Raw genomic sequence first — 20,324 nt, 5'->3', positions numbered from 1 at the left:
CCAATGAGATCCGCTTGGTTCAAGGACCGTATCCCGTCTGATTACGCTGTAACTAACACAGCTCTTGGCAACTTGTGCGCACTCATATATACCAGTATTACTATTATTCTTCCTGCTAGTATCAAGCACGTAAATACTCCTTCTCGATCAAAAAGACTTGCGGGAAATAGCCTAAAAACCTTTGGTTGCAGAAACGGAATCAAACATTGAACGGAAACAACATACCTGCATTTATTACCTGATTAACGCTGCATTAGCAAGAGCTCTTATTCCACAAAGTCACTTCCATTTTACGAACATCTCCCTCCGTGCCATCCCCCACCCCCGACAACAATTCACTCCCTTCCTCAAAGGATACATTGCACGTCATTAAATACTTGCAGATAAACTCCCTTCGTCCATTAAGTCACCATGAAAGAACGCACCTTCACTTTTATATTTCCATCCAGTACATGCCGTTTCTGAACATGAGCCACGTACCTACCGGGCCTGATTGAGAGACTAAATTAAACTACAAAAAGATGCCCTTCTGCTCCTGCTCCTTGCAAGAATAACTGAATGTTTTTACTTTCATCTGAAGACAGAGCTCGACAGACTCTAAAAGAGCAGATCTAAGCTGCGAATAAATCTGGCAACTGGCGATGCAGAACGGAGATGTGAACTTCATTTAAACCCACACCCAACACCTAGATCTTGGCAGCAGCTTACATCGTAAAGGATGTGCTCTTTCAAAATGTGGGATTTTTAAAACCGTATAAACTGAACCTCTCTATAAAAAAAAAAACTACTCAAAATTCAATTTAATAAGAAAACCTGCTTTAGAAATTTAGCTCATGTACAACTTACCTATAAAAAAGGAACTTAAAGATCACTGATTACAAAACGCCCTGGCCTTCGAATTGGAGCAACAGCACTGAAGGAGAGCGATAGATCTGAAAAATGACCATTTATCCGTTACACAAATGTGAATTTCTTAATGTGTAGCTTTAACTATCATCACAAACTACCTCAGCTCCCTGCTTTTCTTGGCTTCCTCTATTATGCTTAGTAGGAAAGGTGAGAACTGCAAATCACAGACCTTAAGAGTTCACCAGAGATACAAAGAAAATACTTCATTTAGAAAAAAACAAATCAGTGGAAGCCAGGGAACTCGTAAGGTAATTTTTCAGAGTTCTGAGCTTCTTTACAATCACTAAACAATTCAGACGCTTGGATTGGTTTTTTGTTTGTTTGTTCGTTTTGGTTTTTATTACATAAGCAATAAACTTTCAACATATAAACCTCTCGATATAACAACTCAACAAGTTCTATCCATAAAACCATGCTCAGAGAAAATGGTATCAATAAATAAATTCCCTTCAAGTGATTCTTTGAGTTTGTTTTTTTTTTTGCAAAAGAAACCAAAGTTACGCTAACTTCCCAATTGAATACCGTAATTTAAAAGCAATCGTTAGCTGTAAAAAAGTTGCAGCGTTCCACTACTGAAAAATAAAGTTATCTTATCAAGAAAGTTACAGTATTAGTGCCAATTTTCTATGATAACTCCTGACCAAAGGAGTTGTCGAAGAGCAACAGAATCTTCTGTAGTGTCATCTAGTCTCCGATCACGTTCCGGGTTAGATTTCCATGGCGATGCCAGGATGCTCCTGGTGAGAGAGAAGACAAAAAATTCAGTGGTCAAAACTGCAACTCTGAATTGGTTCCCACCTAAAACTGGACCACCTGTTTTATCTGTAATTCAGTCTGGGTTTTGTTTAATAAAACATCTCTCTGTAACCGCTATAAAGATATTACCAGTACTGACGGAAACAAATACACCAAATTCATCAATGGCATTTGAGTGCTTCTTGGCTGTAAAGCACTGTAATGATAATATTAATAACTGTGGTATTTGTTAAGTACTTACTGGGCGCCATCATCATCATCATCATCATCAATCGTATTTATTGAGCGCTTACTATGTGCAGAGCACTGTACTAAGCGCTTGGGAAGTACAAATTGGCAACATATAGAAACAGTCCCTACCCAACAGTGGGCTCACAGTCTAAAAGGGGGAGACAAAGAACAAAACCAAACATACTAACAAAATAAAATAAATAGAATAGATATGTACAAATAAAATAAATAGAGTAAAAAATATGTACAAACATATATACATATCTACAGGTGCTGTGGGGAAGGGAAGGAGGTAAGATGGGGGGGATGGAGAGGGGGACGAGGGCGAGAGGAAGGAAGGGGCTCAGTCTGGGAAGGCCTCCTGGAGGAGGTGAGCTCTCAGCAGGGCCAGGCACTGTACTAAGCACCGGGGTGGATACAAGCAAATCAGGTTGGGAAGGGTCCCTGCCCCACATGGGGCTCCCAGGCTCAATCCCCATTTTCCATGTGGGGGAATGGAGGCACGGAGAAGTGAAGTGACTTCACAAAGGTCACCCAGGGGATGAGGGACGGAGCCGGGATTAGAACCCACGACCTTCTGACTCCCAGGCGGCTCTATCCACTATGTCATGCTGCTTCTCACATAGTAAGCCCTTAGTAAATGCCATCATTATTACTATTATTAGCCCGTTGGGATCACCACTGCCTCGGCGAGAAGGGAAGATGAGCTTCTTCCCTCTGAAGCTCATCTTCCCTTCTTCCCCCTCTCCATCCCCCCATCTTACCTCCTTCCCTTCCCCACAGCACCTGTATATATGTATATATGTTTGTACATATTTATTACTCTATTTATTTTACTTGTACATATCTATTCTATTTATTTTATTTTGTTAGTATGTTTGGTTTTGTTCTCTGTCTCCCCCTTTTAGACTGTGAGCCCACTGTTGGGTAGGGACTGTCTCTAGATGTTGCCAACTTGTACTTCACAAGCGCTTAGTACAGTGCTCTGCACATAGTAAGCACTCAATAAATACGATTGATGATGATGATGAAGAAGTTGCTCTCGCCAGTCTTTTAGACTGTGAGCCCACTGTGGGGTAGGGACTGTCTCTATATGTTGCCAACTTGTACTTCCCCAGCGCTCAGAACAGTGCTTTGCACATAGTAAGCACCTAATAAATGACATCATTATTATTAGCCCGTTGGGATCACCACTGCCTCGGCGAGAAGGGAAGATGAGCTTCAGAGGGAAGAAGTTGCTCTCGCCAGTCTTTTAGACTGTGAGCCCACTGTTGGGTAGGGACTGTCTGGATATGTTGCCAACTTGTACTTCCCCAGCGCTTAGAACAGTGCTTTGCACATAGTAAGCGCCTAATAAATGCCATCATCATTATTATTATTAGCCCGTTGGGATCACCACTGTCTCGGAAAGAAGGGAAGATGAGCTTCAGAGGGAAGAAGTTGCTCTCGCCAGTCTTTTAGACTGTGAGCCCACTGTTGGGTAGGGACTGTCTGGATATGTTGCCAACTTGTACTTCCCCAGCGCTTAGAACAGTGCTTTGCACATAGTAAGCGCCTAATAAATGCCATCATTATTACTATTATTAGCCCGTTGGGATCACCACTGCCTCGGTGAGAAGGGAAGATGAGCTTCAGAGGGAAGAAGTTGCCCTCGCCAGTCTTTTAGACTGTGAGCCCACTGTGGGGTAGGGACTGTATATGTTGCCAACTTGTACTTCGCCAGTGCTTAGAACAGTGCTTTGCACATAGTAAGCGCCTAATAAAAGCCATCATTATTATTATTATTAGCCCATTGGGATCACCACTGCCTCGGAAAGAAGGGAAGATGAGCTTCAGAGGGAAGAAGTTGCTCTCGCCAGTCTTTTAGACCGTGAGCCCACTGTTGGGTAGGGACTGTCTGGATATGTTGCCAACTTGTACTTCCCCAAGCGCTTAGAACAGTGCTTTGCACATAGTAAGCGCTTAATAAATGCCATTATTATTATTATTATTATTATTATTATTCTCAAGCTGTACTGTACTACAGTGGGGATTCTTAGGTGGGTGGTGGGAAGAGAGCTGACGGGAGGAGGGGAGCTGAAAGCGCTGCGGGTTTCGGTGGCGGAATCCCCTTCTCTTCCGCAGCCGGGGCGGGTTTGGTGACGGGTGGCTGGGGCTTCCCTCCCCACCTACAATCGTATTTATTGAGCGCTTACGGTGTGCAGAGAGCACTGCACCAAGCGCTCGGGGGGGGAATACAATGCAACAATCTACCAGACCCGTTCTCCAGTTGCAGAGCCAGTGACCCGGGAAGGCGGCTGCCGTCACTACACTCTCGCTGTCTTCACTTCACTCCTCGAATGCCAACCTACTCACTGGACCTCGATCACATCTATTTATCATTTCCATTATCAATCGTATTTATTGAGCGCTTACTATGTGCAGAGCACTGTACTAAGCGCTTGGGAAGTACAAACTGGCAACATATAGAGACAGTCCCTACCCAACAGTGGGCTCACAGTCTAAAAGGGGAGGACAGAGAACCAAACCAAACATACTAACAAAATAAAATAAATAGAATAGATATGTACAAGTAAAATAAATAAATAGAGTAATAAATATGTACAAACATATATACATATATACAGGTGCTGTGGGGAAGGGAAGGAGGTAAGAAGGGGGGGATGGAGAGGGGGGCGAGGGGGAGAGGAAGGAAGGGGCTCAATCTATTTCACTGCTGACCTCTCGCCCACATCCTGCCTCTGGCCTCGAACTCCCTCCCTCTTCGTATCTGGCTTAAGATCACTTTCCTCACCTTTAAATCTTTATTAAAAGTACCGAAGCAGCGTGGCTCGGTGGGAAGAGCACAGGCTTCGGAGCCAGAGGTCAGGGGTTCAAATCCCAGCTCCGCCACTTGTCAGCTGGGTGACTTTGGGCAAGTCATCACTTAACTTCTCTGGACCTCAGTTCCCTCATCTGTAAAATGAGGATTAAGACGGTGAGCGCCCTGTGGGACAACCTGATCACCTTGTAACCTCCCCAGCGCTTAGAACAGTGCTTTGCACATAGTAAGCGCTTAATAAATACCATCACTATTATTATTATTATCTCGTCCAAGAGGCCTTCCCTAAGCCCTCATTTCTTTTTCTCCCACTCCCTTCTGCATCACCCTTCCACTCAGAATTGCTCCCTTTTTCCACCCCTCCCTCAGCCCTACAGCACTTATAATAATAATAATAATAATAATAATGGTATTTGTTAGGCGCTTACTATGTGCAAAGCACTGTTCTTTTGTAAGTATGTAGGTACTTACATATGTACTTATGTACATATCCGTAATTTATTTGTATAAAACTTCTGTCTCTCCCTCTAGACAGTAACTCACTGTGGGTCAGGACTCTTGTCTACCACCTGTTTTTATATATTATAGATATTAATGTCTGTCTCCCCCTCTAGACTGTGGGCTCATTATGGACAGGGACTGTATTGGTGTATAGTACTCTCCCAAGCGCTTACACACAGTAAGCGCTCAATAAATACAACTGATGTTGCATTATTTTAATTATTAAATTATTAATTAATTATATTGTACCACTATACAATGGTAACATTGTACCATTAATTGTACCAATTAGTTATAATGTACCATCCCAAGGGCTCAGTACAGTTCTCTTCACAGAGTAAGTGCTCAATAAATACCACTCCCTGACTGTTTGCTCGACTCCTATTGTAGGAGCAAGAGAATTTCAGTGATCCGCTATACTATCAAGCGTGAATTGCCCTTTCGACTGGAAATAGTGCATGTGCCGGGATTTCCAATATTGACCTCTACACACTTCCCGGGCTTACATGCAAATTCATTTCTCGGTTTTCAAGTCTAAAAATGTGCACGTGTGACTGGAATCCGCAGGAAGGGTGGGAGCAAATGTGGGAAACACTCAATTTCTAAAAAATGAAAAAAACAGTGTGGCTTTCTTGAATCGGTTCCCATTCTATTAAAAAAAAACTGGCTTTAGAATGAACCATTTCATTTAGCTGACTGAGAAGAATCTAAATGAGAAACAGAGAACTTTAATGAGTACCAATTCTGCAGTACCGGACCGTCAGAAATACTGGACTTGCTAAATGGAAGATCACACAACTAAAAGCAAAATGATGACACGGCACACTTTGCCAGGACACATTCTTCAAATAAAAAACTCAATTGTTAAAAATTGTTGCTATCAGCTTGCATTATTTAAACCGGAGGAAATTCACGTTAATTTTTTTTTGGGGGGGGGGGGGGGGCTCTTTGCACGGAAATGTTGAACAATAATAAAGTGGGAGAGTTGATTTTATTTTTCATCGTCCTGATTTCCCATTTCATTTGTGTTCTTAAACTCCAAAGAACACGAACCCGTGCCGAAACGTAGACTTTTCCAACTTTGGGTCTTTGATAACCGAAACTTCTGGTGCAACTGTGTACTAAGAGTAATGATAGCTTGATTCTTTTGTAGGGCACTTTGATTTTTCCAAAGTGCTTTCACATCAATTATCTCATTTTTACTGCCCAGCATCACTGCAATGTAGGGTGAGCCCACTGTTGGGTAGGGACTGTCTCTATATGTTGCCAACTTGTACTTCCCAAGCGCTTAGTACAGTGATCTGCACACAGTAAGCGCTCAATAAATACGATTGATTGATTGAGAGGCAGGGTATTATTCATTCATTCATTCAATCGTATTTATTGAGTGCTTACAGTGTGCAGAGCACTGTACTAAGCGCTTGGAAAGTACAATTTGGCAACAGATAGAGACAATCCCTACCCAACAACGGGCTCACAGTCTAGAAGACGGGCTCATCATCTCCATTTTACACGTAGGGCACCTGAGCCCTAGAGAGGTTCAGTGTCTCCCTCAAGGACACACAGCAAGCTAGTGGCACCATCATCAATCGTATTTATTGAGCGCTTACTATATGCAGAGCACTGTACTAAGCGCTTGGGAAGTGCAAACTGGCAACATATAGAGACAGTCCCTACCCAACAGTGGGCTCACAGTCTAAAAGGGGGAGACAGAGAACAAAACCAAACATACTAACAAAATAAAATATAATAGATATGTACAAATAAAATAGAGTAATAAATATGTACAAATCAATCAATCAATCGTATTTATTGAGCGCTTACTATGTGCAGAGCACTGGACTAAGCGCTTGGGAAGCACAAATCGGCAACATATAGAGACAGTCCCTACCCAACAGTGGGCTCACAGTCTAAAAGGGGGAGACAGAGAACAAAACCAAACATACTAACAAAAAAAAATAAATAGAATAGATATGTACAAATAAAATAAATAAATAAATAGAGTAATAAATATGTACAACCATATATACATATATACAGGTGCTGTGGGGAAGGGAAGGAGGTAAGATGGGGGGATGGAGAGGGGGACGAGGGGGAGAGGAAGGAAGGGGCTCAGTCTGGGAAGGCCTCCTGGAGGAGGTGAGCTCTCAGGAGGGCCTTGAAGGGAGGCCTTCAAGTGGCAGAGTCGAGACTAGAACCCAGAACTCCTGACTCAAAAATCCCACGCCCTCTCCACCATATCGCCTCGCCGGGCCAATCTTGAATTTCATCCAACTGTTTTACTCCGTGTCAAACGTAAAAAGGGTACCCAGGTTGGGAACGCCGAATCACTACATGACAATCAAGCGTGGCTTTGAAATGGCTTCCTCAAAAATAATTCACCACAATTTGTTTATTCGACACCTGGAGAGGGCTCGTCTCGTGTCCGTCAGCGGTGGTCTGTGTGTGACGACTCGTCTACTGGGAACCAATTAAGGTTGGTATTTTAATTGCTGGTGGCTTAATGATGGCAGCTCCCATTTTTCAGGGGAGACTGACTAAAGGGGCAAAGTTTAAAAGCCCCACCATCTCACTTTTAGACTGTGAGCCCACGGTTGGGTAGGGACTGTCTCTATATGTTGCCAATTTGTACTTCCCAAGCGCTTAGTACAGTGCTCTGCACATAGTAAGCGCTCAATAAATACGATTGATGATGATGATGATGATGATGATCTCACTGCAAAAGCGACTTCTACTACCTAATCAGAAAACAATACCTGTTGACTCATGTTTTCTGACAAAGCCATGTGATTACGCCCTAGTAACAGCATGTTTGTGGCAGACCTATAATTGCCAAAATATGGACTTCGGATTTCCCGAATACCCATCATTTCTTTTTCCATTTACAAAGCAGTTTTTGCCTTTCAATACACACACATTCCTAGGTTTCACAGAGGGCAGGGAGAGTGGGAAGTGGAAAACACCACTGTCGGGATGAAGGAAATTCAACGAGGGTTTTGAGCCTACACAGAATAAGAGAGCGGTAGAATCCATTACAAAAGTTCAAGACTTCAATAGGCAACGCCTATCGAGGCACGGTCAGAGAGATAAACATTAATGTTCAAGAAAAATGTAAAGAAATGGCACATCAAGAGCGTAATCCATTTCAGTTAGCCAGCCCAAAAGAAAAAAAAAAAGACGTGACCCACCCCTCAATAAGGTTCATTTCCTTAAAATGGATGCTGATGCCTGGTTATGCCACCCTAACCTGGTCTCAGGTGCATGATAGGGAAGATGAGGAAAATTAAGAGTGAGCTTGTGGGGAAAAACCCTGATATTGACATAAACTTGTCAATGATATGCATATAGCATATATACAGTCTTCTAGACTGTGAGCCCACTGTTGGGTACGGACTGTCTCTATATGTTGCCAACTTGTACTTCCCAAGCGCTTAGTACAGTGCTCTGCACACAGTAAGCGCTCAATAAATATGACTGATTGATTGATATAGCTATCATTCTATTTATTCTGACGGTTGTGACACCTGTCTACATGTTTTGTTGTCTGCCTCCCCCTTCTAGACCGTGAGCCCATTGCTGGGTAGGGGCCGTCTCGATACGTTGCCGACGTGTACTTCCCAAGCGCTTAGTACAGGGCTCCGCACACAGTAAGCGCTCAATAAATACGACTGAATGAATGAATAAACCAAGTAACTCTAACGGAATTACTTATCAATCCATCCACAGAGATGGAAGATATCAATCCATCCACAGAGCTGGAATAAGATGCCTCCAAAATAGGCACCAAAGTTATGACTACTGTTAACGTGATTGAAACTCTAAAGAGGAAATGATCCTACTAAAAAAAAATAATGGCATCTATTACAAAGGGCTGGAGTACATAGAAGGCATGGGACCAGACTGTGACCTAACCGCACGGGGCTCACCATCTGTGTTTTTCCCCACTGAACAGATGTGGAGGCAGAGGCCACATCATCATCATCAATCGTATTTATTGAGCGCTTAGTGTGTGCAGAGCACTGTACTAAGCGGTCCCACAGTAGGCCGGTGGCCGAGCCGGGCCTCGAAGCAGCGTGGCTCGGAGGATCCGGCACAGCCCTAGGAGTCAGAAGGTTATGAGTTCCAATCCCAGCTCTGCCACTTCATCATCAATCGTATTTACTGAGCGCTTACTATGTGCCACTTGTCTGCTGTGTGGCCTTGGGCAAGTCGCTTTACTTCTCCGTGCCTCAGTTTCCTCATCTCTAAAATGAGGACTGAAACTGTAATCCTCAGGTGGGACAGGGATTGTGCCCAACCCAATTTGGTTGAATCCACCCCAGCGCTTAGTACACTGCCTGGCACATAGCACGCACTTTACAAATACCATCATCATCATCATCATTATTATTACTAAGCCACACTGCCTGACTGGAAAGACTTGTAAAACGGTAAGAGAGAAGCATCGGGGATCCTTCAGATGAAAAGACAAAGCTTTTAATAAAACGTAGAGCCAAGGAGGAGGCAGGCCTCACACAGATGAAATGAACAGACACACGGGAACCTACCAAGGAATATTACTTCCGAAATGTCCCGATGGCTAGAAGAGTGGCGGACGATTGAAGTACAGAAGAAAATGGTGAAAGGCACCTAATTACCTCGGAGGAAAGAATTCAATCTCAGAATGACTTCATAATCTCATTTCAAAGCCTAGTGAAAGAATGGGCAGGATGCAGAAAGAGGTCACAGAACCTCAAGTAGTAAATAACTAGGTTTCAAGGGGCAAAAATCACTCCAAACTTGGTTTCTTTTGTTTTTTCACCACTTCAAGATTAATAGATAGTTGCAAAGCAGCAAGAAAAGCGAAGGGGAAAAAAAAAAAAGAGATCCCTTTAGGCAAAGCATCCGTTACAGTGGCACAAAAGTTTACCAGCAACTTAATGCAAACCCCACCCATGCATTGATTCATTCAATCGCTTTTATTGAGCGCTTACTGTGTGCAGAGTACACACGGATGCTGCTAAATGGCACAACTGGTGGGTGAAGGGTGTTTTTTAAAAATGTTTTTAAAAACAAATAGCAAAATATTTAGATTGGGTTACAAATCGCAGCTTTCTGGTGAGATGCGGATGAGATCCTTTCTAGTTAACATCGACTTTATTAATGTGCGAAAAGGTGTAAATAGAACATTGATGGGGTTTAGACATCTTACTAATTTGAAGCGGCGTGGGCCTAATGGAAAGAGCACAGGCCGGGATGTCAGGGGACCTGGGTTCTAATCCCGACTCAACCACCACCCTGCTGCGTGTGACCTTGGGCAGCAAGTCACTAAACCGTGTGTGCCTCAGTATCCTTGTCTGTAAAAGGGGGATCCAGTGCCAGCTCTCCCTCCTATTGAGACTGGGCACCCTATGTGGGCTGGGGACTGGGTCTGACCCGATTATTAATTCATTAAATCGTATTTACTGAGCGCTTACTGTGTGCAGAGCACTGTACTAAGCGCTCGGAAAGTACAATTCGGCAACAGACAGAGACAATCCCTACCCGACAATGGGCTCACGGTCGAGAAGGGGGGGGAGGTAGACAACAAAACAGAACAAGTAGACAGGCATCAATAGCATTAATATAAATAAATAGGATTATAGATTATTATACATCATTAATCAAATAAATGGAATAAAAAAATATGTACATATATATATACAAGTGCTGTGGGGCAGGGAGGGTGGTAGAGCAGAGGGAGGGAGTCGGGGCGATGGGGAGGGGAGGACAGATTATCTCCTTTCTAGCCTGATGCTTACTACAAGATTTGGCAGATAGGGCTCCGGCCCTTGTCTGTTTGACTTTTCACTTCATTTCTCGGGGCCTCAGTTCCCTCATCTGTAAAATGGGGCTTGAGAACGTGAGCCCCATGTAGGACAGGGACTGTGTCCAACTTCATTTGTTTGTATCCACCCCGGTGCTTAGTACTTGGCACACGGTAAATGCTTAACAAATATTACAATTAGGCAGCAAGCGCTTAACAAACACAACTGATATTACTGAGAACTGAAAGTCTGAGCAGTCACAGATCCCAACAAAATTAAGAGACTACTAAATCGGATTGAGAAAAGCTACATAAATGGAGGAGAAGAACCAGCACCTATTTAAATGCGGGGGTGAGGAGAAATCAGACCCTGGATAGTCAATCATTGGTAGAGAGCTGGAGGGGAGAAAGGCTAGATTACTTTTGGGAAGTAACAGTGAAATTCCTTTTCTGCCTGCTCCTCTGAAGCAATTCAGATCAAAAGGCTGGGAAATAAGGAACGGATCTCAGCAGCTTTGAAGTCAAGAAGTAATCATTCTTTTAAGTCAACTTTTAAAAGATCGTCCCCTGAATATGGCGCACAGTAACTACGGTTAAAAGAGCTTAGGGAAGCATACTAAGCTCAATGTGGGCAGGGAGTGTGTCCACTGGCTTTGTTGGCATCGTACTCTCCTTTGCGCTTAGTAAAGTTCTCTGGACACAGTAAGCACACAATAAATACCACTGACTGACTGACTTATTGAGCAAATATGAAAGATAACCGGAGAATAATCCAGCTGACTGATGCGAAGAATATCAAGAATAAACCAACAAGGGGTAAGAGATGACTAATCTGCAGTAGTATACTCCCCCAAAAACCTCTCGCTCCCCCTGTAATTCACATAATCCAAAAAATAAACATTAAGGAGGGAGCTCTGTTTACAGCACGGAAGGGACAACCTGATCATGGGACAACCTGATCACCTTGTCACCTCCCCAGCGCTTAGAACAGTGCTTTGCACATAGTAGGCGCTTAATAAATGCCATTATTATTATTATCTTGGACACTCAGTCCATTTATACTACGAGGAGATACTGTGGAGAAAACATTCCCATGGAAAGAAGCAGTGACAAACTAGAAATATATTTCAGGGAAAAACCTTGAATTTCAAACAAATTTCAAACATATGACGAATGTTCTGTTCCTTAATCAATCGACGCTATTTACTGAGAGCATACTGTGTACATAGCATGAAAATAAGTGCTTGGGAGAGTACAATTCAGGAAGCAGCATGGCTTAGTGGAAAGAACATGGGCTTGGGTGTCAGCGGTTATGGGTTCTAATCCCTGCTCTGCCATTGGTCAGCTGTTTGACTTTGGGCAAGTCACTTAACTTCTCTGTGCCTCAGTTCCCTCATCTGTAAAATGGGGACTAAGACTGTGAGCCCCGCGTGGGACAACCTGATCGCCTTGTATCTACCCCAGTGCTTAGAACAGTGCTTGGCACACAGTAAGTTCTTAACAAATACCATCATTATTATTATTACTACAATTCAATAGTTGGGAGATATGATCCCTGCCCACGACGAGCTTACAGTCTAGAGGGAGCTTATAGCACCTATTATGTGCAGAGCACTGTACTAAGCACTTGGGAGGATTGTAGGCATATTCCCCGCTCCCAAGGAGCTTACCGTCTCCTCTTCCACGTCCCACAAAACTTCAGAGGGGAGAATTCTCACCCATGACTGTGGCTGGGAGTGTGATTCTTTCTACATTACACTTTTCAATTAGCGAGCACTGAACATCGTTCGTTGAGACACGGACTGATGAAGGCAAACGGCATTGAGCTGGATTTAAATGAGAACTATTTTCAGCTTTTTGGTTAGTTTGTGTCAGTTCTTGCCTATAGAATTGGCTTTCGGGTAAACCACCAAAGCCAGCTGGCCTCTTCCTCATGACAACAATGTATAAAGAATCACTTCGTGTAAAAAAATTTTTTAAAAAAAGTAAAATTTTCATCCTCCCCAAGGATGATCTTCGGGAGGAAATCTGCAAAAGACCCTTTATTATAAAAAACAGGACGTTGGAAAGAAATCTATCACGTACTTACTGAGTGCTTAATTCATTCATTCACTCAATCATATTTATTGAGCGCTCACTGTGTGCAGGGCACTGTACTAAAGAGCTTAGGAAGTACAAGACGGCAACCTATAGAGACGGTCCCTACCCAACAACGGGCTTAATCATCATCATCATCATCATCAATTGTATTTATTGAGCGCTTACTGTGTGCAGAGCACTGTACTAAGCGCTTGGGAAGTACAAGTTGGTAACACATAGAGACAGTCCCTACCCAGCAGTGGGCTCACAGTTTAAAAGGGGGAGACAGAGAACAAAACCAAACATACTAACAAAATAAAATAAATAGAGTAGATATGTACAAGTGAAATAGAGTAATAAACATGTACAAACATATATACATATATACAGGTGCTGTGGGGAAGGGAAGGAGGTAAGATGGGGGGATGGAGAGGGGGACGAGGGGGAGAGGAAGGAAGGGGCTCAGTGTGGGAAGGCCTCCTGGAGGAGGTGAGCTCTCAGTAGGGCCTTGAAGGGAGGAAGAGAGCTAGCTTGGTGGATGGGCAGAGGGAGGGCATTCCAATAATCATTCCATAATCTGTGCAGAGCACTGTAATTATAATAAGGATGATAATCACGGTACTTGTCAAGCGCTTACTTTATGCCTAGCACGTTTTTAAGCACTGGGGTAGATACAAGTTAATCAGGTTGGACACAGTCCCTGTCCCACATGGGGCTCACACTCTTAATCCCCATTCTATGGAAGAGGGAACTGAGGGCCCAGGGAAGTGAAGTGACTTGCCTAAGGTCACACAGCAGACAAGTGACGGAGCTGGGATTAGAACCCAGGTCTTTCTCACTCCACCGGGCCAGGATCTATCATCAATCAATCAATCAATCAATCGTATTTATTGAGCGCTTACTATGTGCAGAGCACTGTACTAAGCGCTTGGGAAGTACAAATTGGCATCACATAGAGACAGTCCCTACCCAACAGTGGGCTCACAGTCTAAAAGGGGGAGACAGAGAACAGAACCAAACATACCAACAAAATAAAATAAGTAGGATAGAAATGTACAAGTAAAATAAATAAATGAATAAATAAATAGAGTAATAAATATGTACAACCATATATACATATATACAGGTGCTGTGGGGAAGGGAAGGAGGTAAGACGGGGGGATGGAGAGGGGGACGAGGGGGAGAGGAAAGAAGGGGCTCAGTCTGGGAAGGCCTCCTGGAGGAGGTGAGCTCTCAGCAGGGCCTTGAAGGGAGGAAGAGAGCTAGCTTGGCGGATGGGCAGAGGGAGGGCATTCCAGGCCCGGGGGATGACGTGGGCCGGGGGTCGATGGCGGGACAGGCGAGAGCGAGGTACAGTGAGGAGATTAGTGGTGGAGGAGCGGAGGGTGCGGGCTGGGCAGTAGAAGGAGAGAAGGGAGGTGAGGTAGGAGGGGGCGAGGTGATGGAGAGCCTTGAAGCACAGGGTGAGGAATTTCTGCTTGATGCGCAGATTGATCGGTAGCCATTGGAGGTTTTTGAGGAGGGGAGTAATATGTCCAGAGCGTTTCTGGACAAAGATAATCCGGGCAGCAGCATGAAGTATGGATTGAAGTGGAGAGAGACACGAGGATGGGAGATCAGAGAGAAGGCTAGTGCAGTAGTCCAGACGGGATAGGATGAGAGCTTGAATTAGCAGGGTAGGTATCATCTCTAAGCGCTTGGGAGGGTACACTACACAGCGTTGGTAGACATGTTCCCTACCCTCTTGAGATCTCCCAAATCTTCCAGCTCTTAACTGATTCTGCAAGACTGGACCTGAAGCCGTGATGAAAGTTCTTAGTACAGTGCTCTGCACACAGTAAACGCTCAATAAACAGGATGAATTGATTCTCTATTCAGCCTCTTTGTTTTACGTTGTTATTTGGATCGACTGATTTTGTCATTGGGTCTTGTTACTGTTCCCTGCGATTTCACCCATTTAGACTGCGAACCCAAGGTCCAGGAACTCTGTTTTCCTTGTAATTACTCTAGAATTTAAAAAGGTGCTTCAGCGAGGGCAATTGCTTAATAAATGCCATTGCTACTACTAACAAATTCCATGACCCCTTCTACAGTCAAAGGGTTAGTGGGGATGAGGAGGAAGGAATGGTTCTGAAGTCAAGAAAGGAACCTGCTATTTAGAAACACCGCCTTCCCTTTGCCTTAAAGTTTGGTTCAATCAATCAATCATATTAAGTGCTTACTATGTGCACAGCACTGTACTAAAGCGCTTGGGAGAGTACGGTACAGCAGAATTAACAGACACGTTCCCTGCCCATAACAAGTCTACAGTCTAGAGGGGGAGACGGTCATTAATATGAATAAGTAATTTATAACATATAATTTAGATATGGTTGATTTCTTTTGATAACTAAGGCCCTTATCAAGCGTTTAGCATGTGGTGTAGGAGCTGAAACGATAATGATGGCACGTGTCAAGTGCTTACTATGTGCCAGGGACCGTTTTAACCGATGGGGTAGATACAAGCTATTCAGGTTGGGCACAAGTAAAACATATGCATCAGGGCCAAACTGAAGCGATCGGACTGAATTCTGAAGCGGAAAACTCGGGAACCTCGAGATCCCTTAAACCTTTAAGATTTGATTGTTTTAAGGCGACTGACCTTTCCTTTCCTCAGAAATTCTTCTCTGCATTTATCAGTGGTGAATCCTCTTGAGCCAGCCCAACGCAAATGCTGGTATTTGGCTTGAAAATATAAACCCTTCCGTACTAGGCCTGATTTATACTGGGATTGGAATCGGCCATCCGTAAGGTTGCTCTGAAAAGAAAGAGGCGGATCAGACCTCCTGGAGTTCCTGCTAGGGAGCACGGAAAACTTGATTTTTGCATTTCAAAAGGCTTGCCCATTTGCTTCTCCCAACTTGGAGCTTTTCTGGATTGCTTCTTGCCTTTCAGACAGGTTGCTGCTATCACCAGCTTTTAAACACTCAATCAGCTCCCTCTCCTGTGCTTATCCTTGACCCCTTCCCATTATAACCCAGTCTGCCCACTTCACTCCTCTAACACCAACCTAATCACTGTATCCCACTCAAGTCTTTCTTGATATCTACTTAATTCACTCCCTCTCCCCCTTCCAATTCGACAGACCCTCACTCTCCCCATCTTCAAAGCTCTACTAAAATCATATCTCCTCTTCCTATCTCTTCCCGACTAATCTCTTGCCTTCCCACCCGATTCTCCCTTCCACATGGCCTATGCATTTTTTAAATACCATGTTAAGCACTTACCATGTGCCAGGCACTGTACTAAGTGCTGGGGTAGATACTAGCTAATCAGGTTGGACACGTTCCCTGTCCCATATGGGGCTCACAGTCCTAATCCCCATTTTACAGATAAGGTAACTAAGGCCCAGAGAAGTGACTTGACCGGGGTCGCATCTTACCTCCTTCCCTTCCCCACAGCACCTGTATATATGCATATACGTTTGTACATATTTATTACTCTATTTATTTATTTATTTATTTTATTTGTACATATCTATTCTATTTATTTTATTTTGTTAGTATGTTTGGTTTTGTTCTCTGTCTCCCCCTTTTAGACTGTGAGCCCACTGTGGGGTAGGGACTGTCTCTATATGTTGCCAATTTGTATTTCCCAAGCGCTTAGTACAGTGCTCTGCACATAGTAAGCGCTCAATAAATACGATTGATGATGATGATGATGATGATTAGAATCCAGGTCCTTCTGATTCCCAGGCCCATGCTCTATCCACTAGGCCACACTACTTCCACTTGACTGCCTGCGGTAATCAAAGTCCTCTAATGTTTTGGGCTCTCCAGGGAAACTGAGACAGAGAGAAGGAATAAGAGGACAGTCACGGGAAATAGGAAGGGGTGCTTACAGGGAGTGGAGAGGTAACTACGGCTAATGGGAAGACAGTTCTATCCTCCTAGGGAGTACTTAAGAGTGTCAGAGAAACTCACTCTGGGTACAGAAAAGAATCGAATTTGCAGAGCTTCCTGCCCTTTACACAAGTCCGGCAAAAAGCCGATAGCGGCGATGTTTGAAGGGAGCGTGCATGCATCTATGTGCGTGTTTGTGAGCTACACACTGATAAATCAGTTGGCCAGAGCACCGTGTTAACATCTCGTACAGACAACCTAAATCTTGTGTCTTGTTCTGAAGTAAATCAGCGTGCCTCACCTCGCTGGCCGAAAAGAAATATTCATTAGCTTCCAGAGCCACCAAGGCAAGCCGAGCGGCAAGCCTGGCTACGCTGTCAGAGGCCCAGGTGCTCACAGGAGTTGAGGTTCACTGAGATGCAAAGTGGGGAAATGTGTTCGCCCCCACATCGACACTCTCTGTTCTAAGATTAAAAACAACATGGGTCTCCAGGGGAATCTGGTTTACACTGGCATAATAAGAAAAATGAAACCACCCCACTAAAAATAAGGACTTAATCAGCGATGTTTGTTCTTAAAGCAGTGAGATTTAGCCAGGTCGATGAAAGTAGACTGGGGAATTTGGAAAAATTCAAGCTGTGGGGAAGGAAGACTTTGGACACCATAAATCGCACTGTGGTCCTTCAGCTATTGGGTGCTCTTGGCATTAAATATGGCAACTGCAGCACTCAAGTGTGAGAAGAGTTGGTGAAAATTGCTGGAGTCTGATAAATACTTAAATCAGATGGGCTACTTTCATACGGAGAAGACTTTTGAGCTCTGTACTGTTCTGTTCTTCGAGAAGCGCCCAAGTCGGATCCTGCTGCTTTATTCTCCTCCAGCTACATGCAACCTAGTACTTTTTAAGGCAGTGACTGGAAGGTCTTCAAGGGCAAGGACTGCATCTTTGAGTTCTCTGGATATTTCTTTCTCCCCTCTCCCATAATTTTCATGCCCTAGAAACTCGTCTGCTCTTTCATTTCTGTGACAGGGCTTTCCAGGCAGATTTCTTATTTTAGATTGGTCTCTTAGATAACCTATTGTCAGCCATCTGCTATAGGCAACTATAGACTATACAGTACCCAGATGGGCCAATAAATTATTACAATTTCCTACGGGAGCAAAGCCCATCTGGACCATGATGAGTTACAGGTGCCCCCTTTTTAAGGACATTTGGGACACACTGACTTGATTTCTTGTCATCATCAATGGTATTTACTGAGCATTCACTGTGGGCAGAGCACTATATTAAGCGCTTGGGAGAAGACAATTCAACAGAGTTGGTGGACACATTCCCTGCCCAGAGTAAGCTTAGGGTCCAGAGGGGACAAGCAGAGGGGTGAATGCCAGTGGCTTCCATTTACTAAAGAAATGACTGATAAATCTAGACTTTTAAGCTTGTTGTGGGCAGGCAACATGTCTACCAGCTCTGTTTCAATGTACTCTCCCATTGGGCGTATTTATTGAGAACTTACTGTGTACAGAGCACTGTACTAAGCGCTTGGGAGAATGCATTACAGCAGCATGGCCTTGTGGAAAGCGCCCAGGGCTGGGAGTCAGAGGACCTGGGTCTAATCCCAGCTCCGCCACTTACCGCTGCGTGACCTTGGGAAGTCACTGAAATTACCTGTGCCTCCATTCCTTCGTCTGCAAAATGGGGACGCAGTACCTGTTCTCCTTCCTACTTAGACTGTGGGCTCCACGTCAGACCTGGGTATCTCGTATCTACCCCAGGGCTAGTACAGTGCTTGTCACATAGTAAGCAAATACCATTTTTCTCCTTCTTCGTCTTATTATTATTAATGTGAGCACGAGTGAAAGCGAAACAAGACAAAATGATACTCAAAGCAAATGGCCGACCAAGAAACTACGTACCATTTAGTAAGTTAGTACGACACCAAGCTAGAGCAACTCCCAATGGGAAGGCAAGCTGGGCTGAACTCAAGAAATACGCAGAAACCAACCTGCTTCTTCCCTTCCATCACCTGCCTCAACCCAGTCAAGCCAACGGGAACTGACATCTCTCCTCCAATCAATCAGACGAATTTACTGAGTGCTTAACACACAGTATAACAGTATTAGCATTTCCCGCACACAACATGTTTACAGTCTAGAGGGGGAGATAGACATTAATAGGAATAAATAAATTACGGCTATGTACATATGTGGCAGTGGGGCTGAGAAAGGGGTGAATGAAGGGTACAGATCCAAGTGCTGACAAAATATCCAAGGTTGTCTTCAGTGCACAAGACAGTGTGATACAATTATCAGAAATTCGATAGCATACGCTCTGGAGGAAAGTCACTAGGACCTCCCCAGAACTATTTTATCAATCAATCGTATTTACTGAGCGCTTACTGTGTGCAGAGCACTATTTTATGGGATGTCATCACAAGTTCCGCTGGAACCTATTTAAATTCAGTACACCATGCCTCTCCTAACGTAAGCTCCTCCTTTAAGCCATAAGCTCCCAGTGGACAGGGGACTTGTCTACAGACTCTGTTCTTTTGTACTCTCCCACGCGCTTAGTACAGTTCTCTGCACACAGTAAGTGCTCAATAAATATGACTGGTGGATTGACTGATTAACTCATTTTCCAACACTCAACAGACGCCCGGACACACTACAGAAGCAGCTAGTGGGTAGAGGCCGGGCACCAGAAGGACCTGGGTTCTAGTCCGGGCTTCACCACTTGTCTGCTGTGTGACCCTGGGCAAGTCACTTCACTTCTCTGGGCCGCGGTTACCTCATCTGTAAAACAGGGATTAAGACTGTGAGCTCCACGTGGAACAGGGGACTGTCTCCAACCAGATTTGCTTGCATCGGTGCTTAGTACGGTAAGTGCTTCATGCAATAGTAAGCGCTTAACAAAAACCACGATTATTATTATTGTTATTATTATTCAAGTAGGAAACCACAGACTAATGTGAGCTTCAAGATCTGGTGCTCAATTCTCTGCTACGAGGCTAAGTCATTCTGCCATCAGCTCACCTTTCACTGATTTTCAGCCTCCTAGGGCCAACTCCACCTCCTCATTCAGCAGGACCCTGACACCAAATTAAAGGACAGCAAAAACAAAGAAACAAACAAACAAAAAAAAAAACCTGAACATGGAACCAGTGGAGAGTGGGGAGAGATATATGATCGGACACTGTATTCTTGGCTAACAGCTGGTTGGGGCATTTATTCCTTACCTCGTTGTGGACAGGGAATGTGTCTGTTATGTTGTACTCTCCTGAGTGCTTAGTACAGTGCTCTGCACACGGTAAGTGCTCAGTGAATTCAACTGATTGATCGCGGCCTTTTTCCAGCCCACAGTGAA

The 20,324-nt window shown here is 44.1% G+C and overlaps 1 protein-coding gene across 6 annotated transcripts in view; it reads right to left on the bottom strand.

Annotated features, from left to right (window-relative positions):
• Window positions 1-206: 206 nt before the first annotated feature.
• BCLAF3 (BCLAF1 and THRAP3 family member 3) overlaps window positions 207-20,324 on the bottom strand; it is a 51,348-nt gene continuing 31,230 nt past the window's right edge. For 3 of the 6 annotated variants that reach the window (XM_038757245.1, XM_038757246.1, XM_038757250.1), the window contains 2 exons: window positions 15,724-15,879; window positions 207-1,646 (listed from right to left, as the gene is read on the bottom strand). In XM_038757245.1, the coding sequence (XP_038613173.1) occupies window positions 1,617-1,646; window positions 15,724-15,879 (186 nt within the window). In that variant the 3' untranslated portion in view covers window positions 207-1,616. Of the gene's footprint in view, window positions 1,647-15,723; window positions 15,880-19,993; window positions 20,050-20,324 lie in introns of all 6 variants that reach the window. The other 3 variants (XM_038757247.1, XM_038757249.1, XM_038757248.1) reach the window with 2 other exon arrangements.

This window comes from Tachyglossus aculeatus, chromosome 15 (assembly GCF_015852505.1).
Source record: "Tachyglossus aculeatus isolate mTacAcu1 chromosome 15, mTacAcu1.pri, whole genome shotgun sequence".
In the NCBI taxonomy this organism is placed as follows: Eukaryota; Metazoa; Chordata; class Mammalia; order Monotremata; family Tachyglossidae; genus Tachyglossus; species Tachyglossus aculeatus.
The sequence above is the reverse complement of the archived record's forward strand: the minus strand, read 5'-3'. Positions and strand labels throughout refer to the sequence as shown.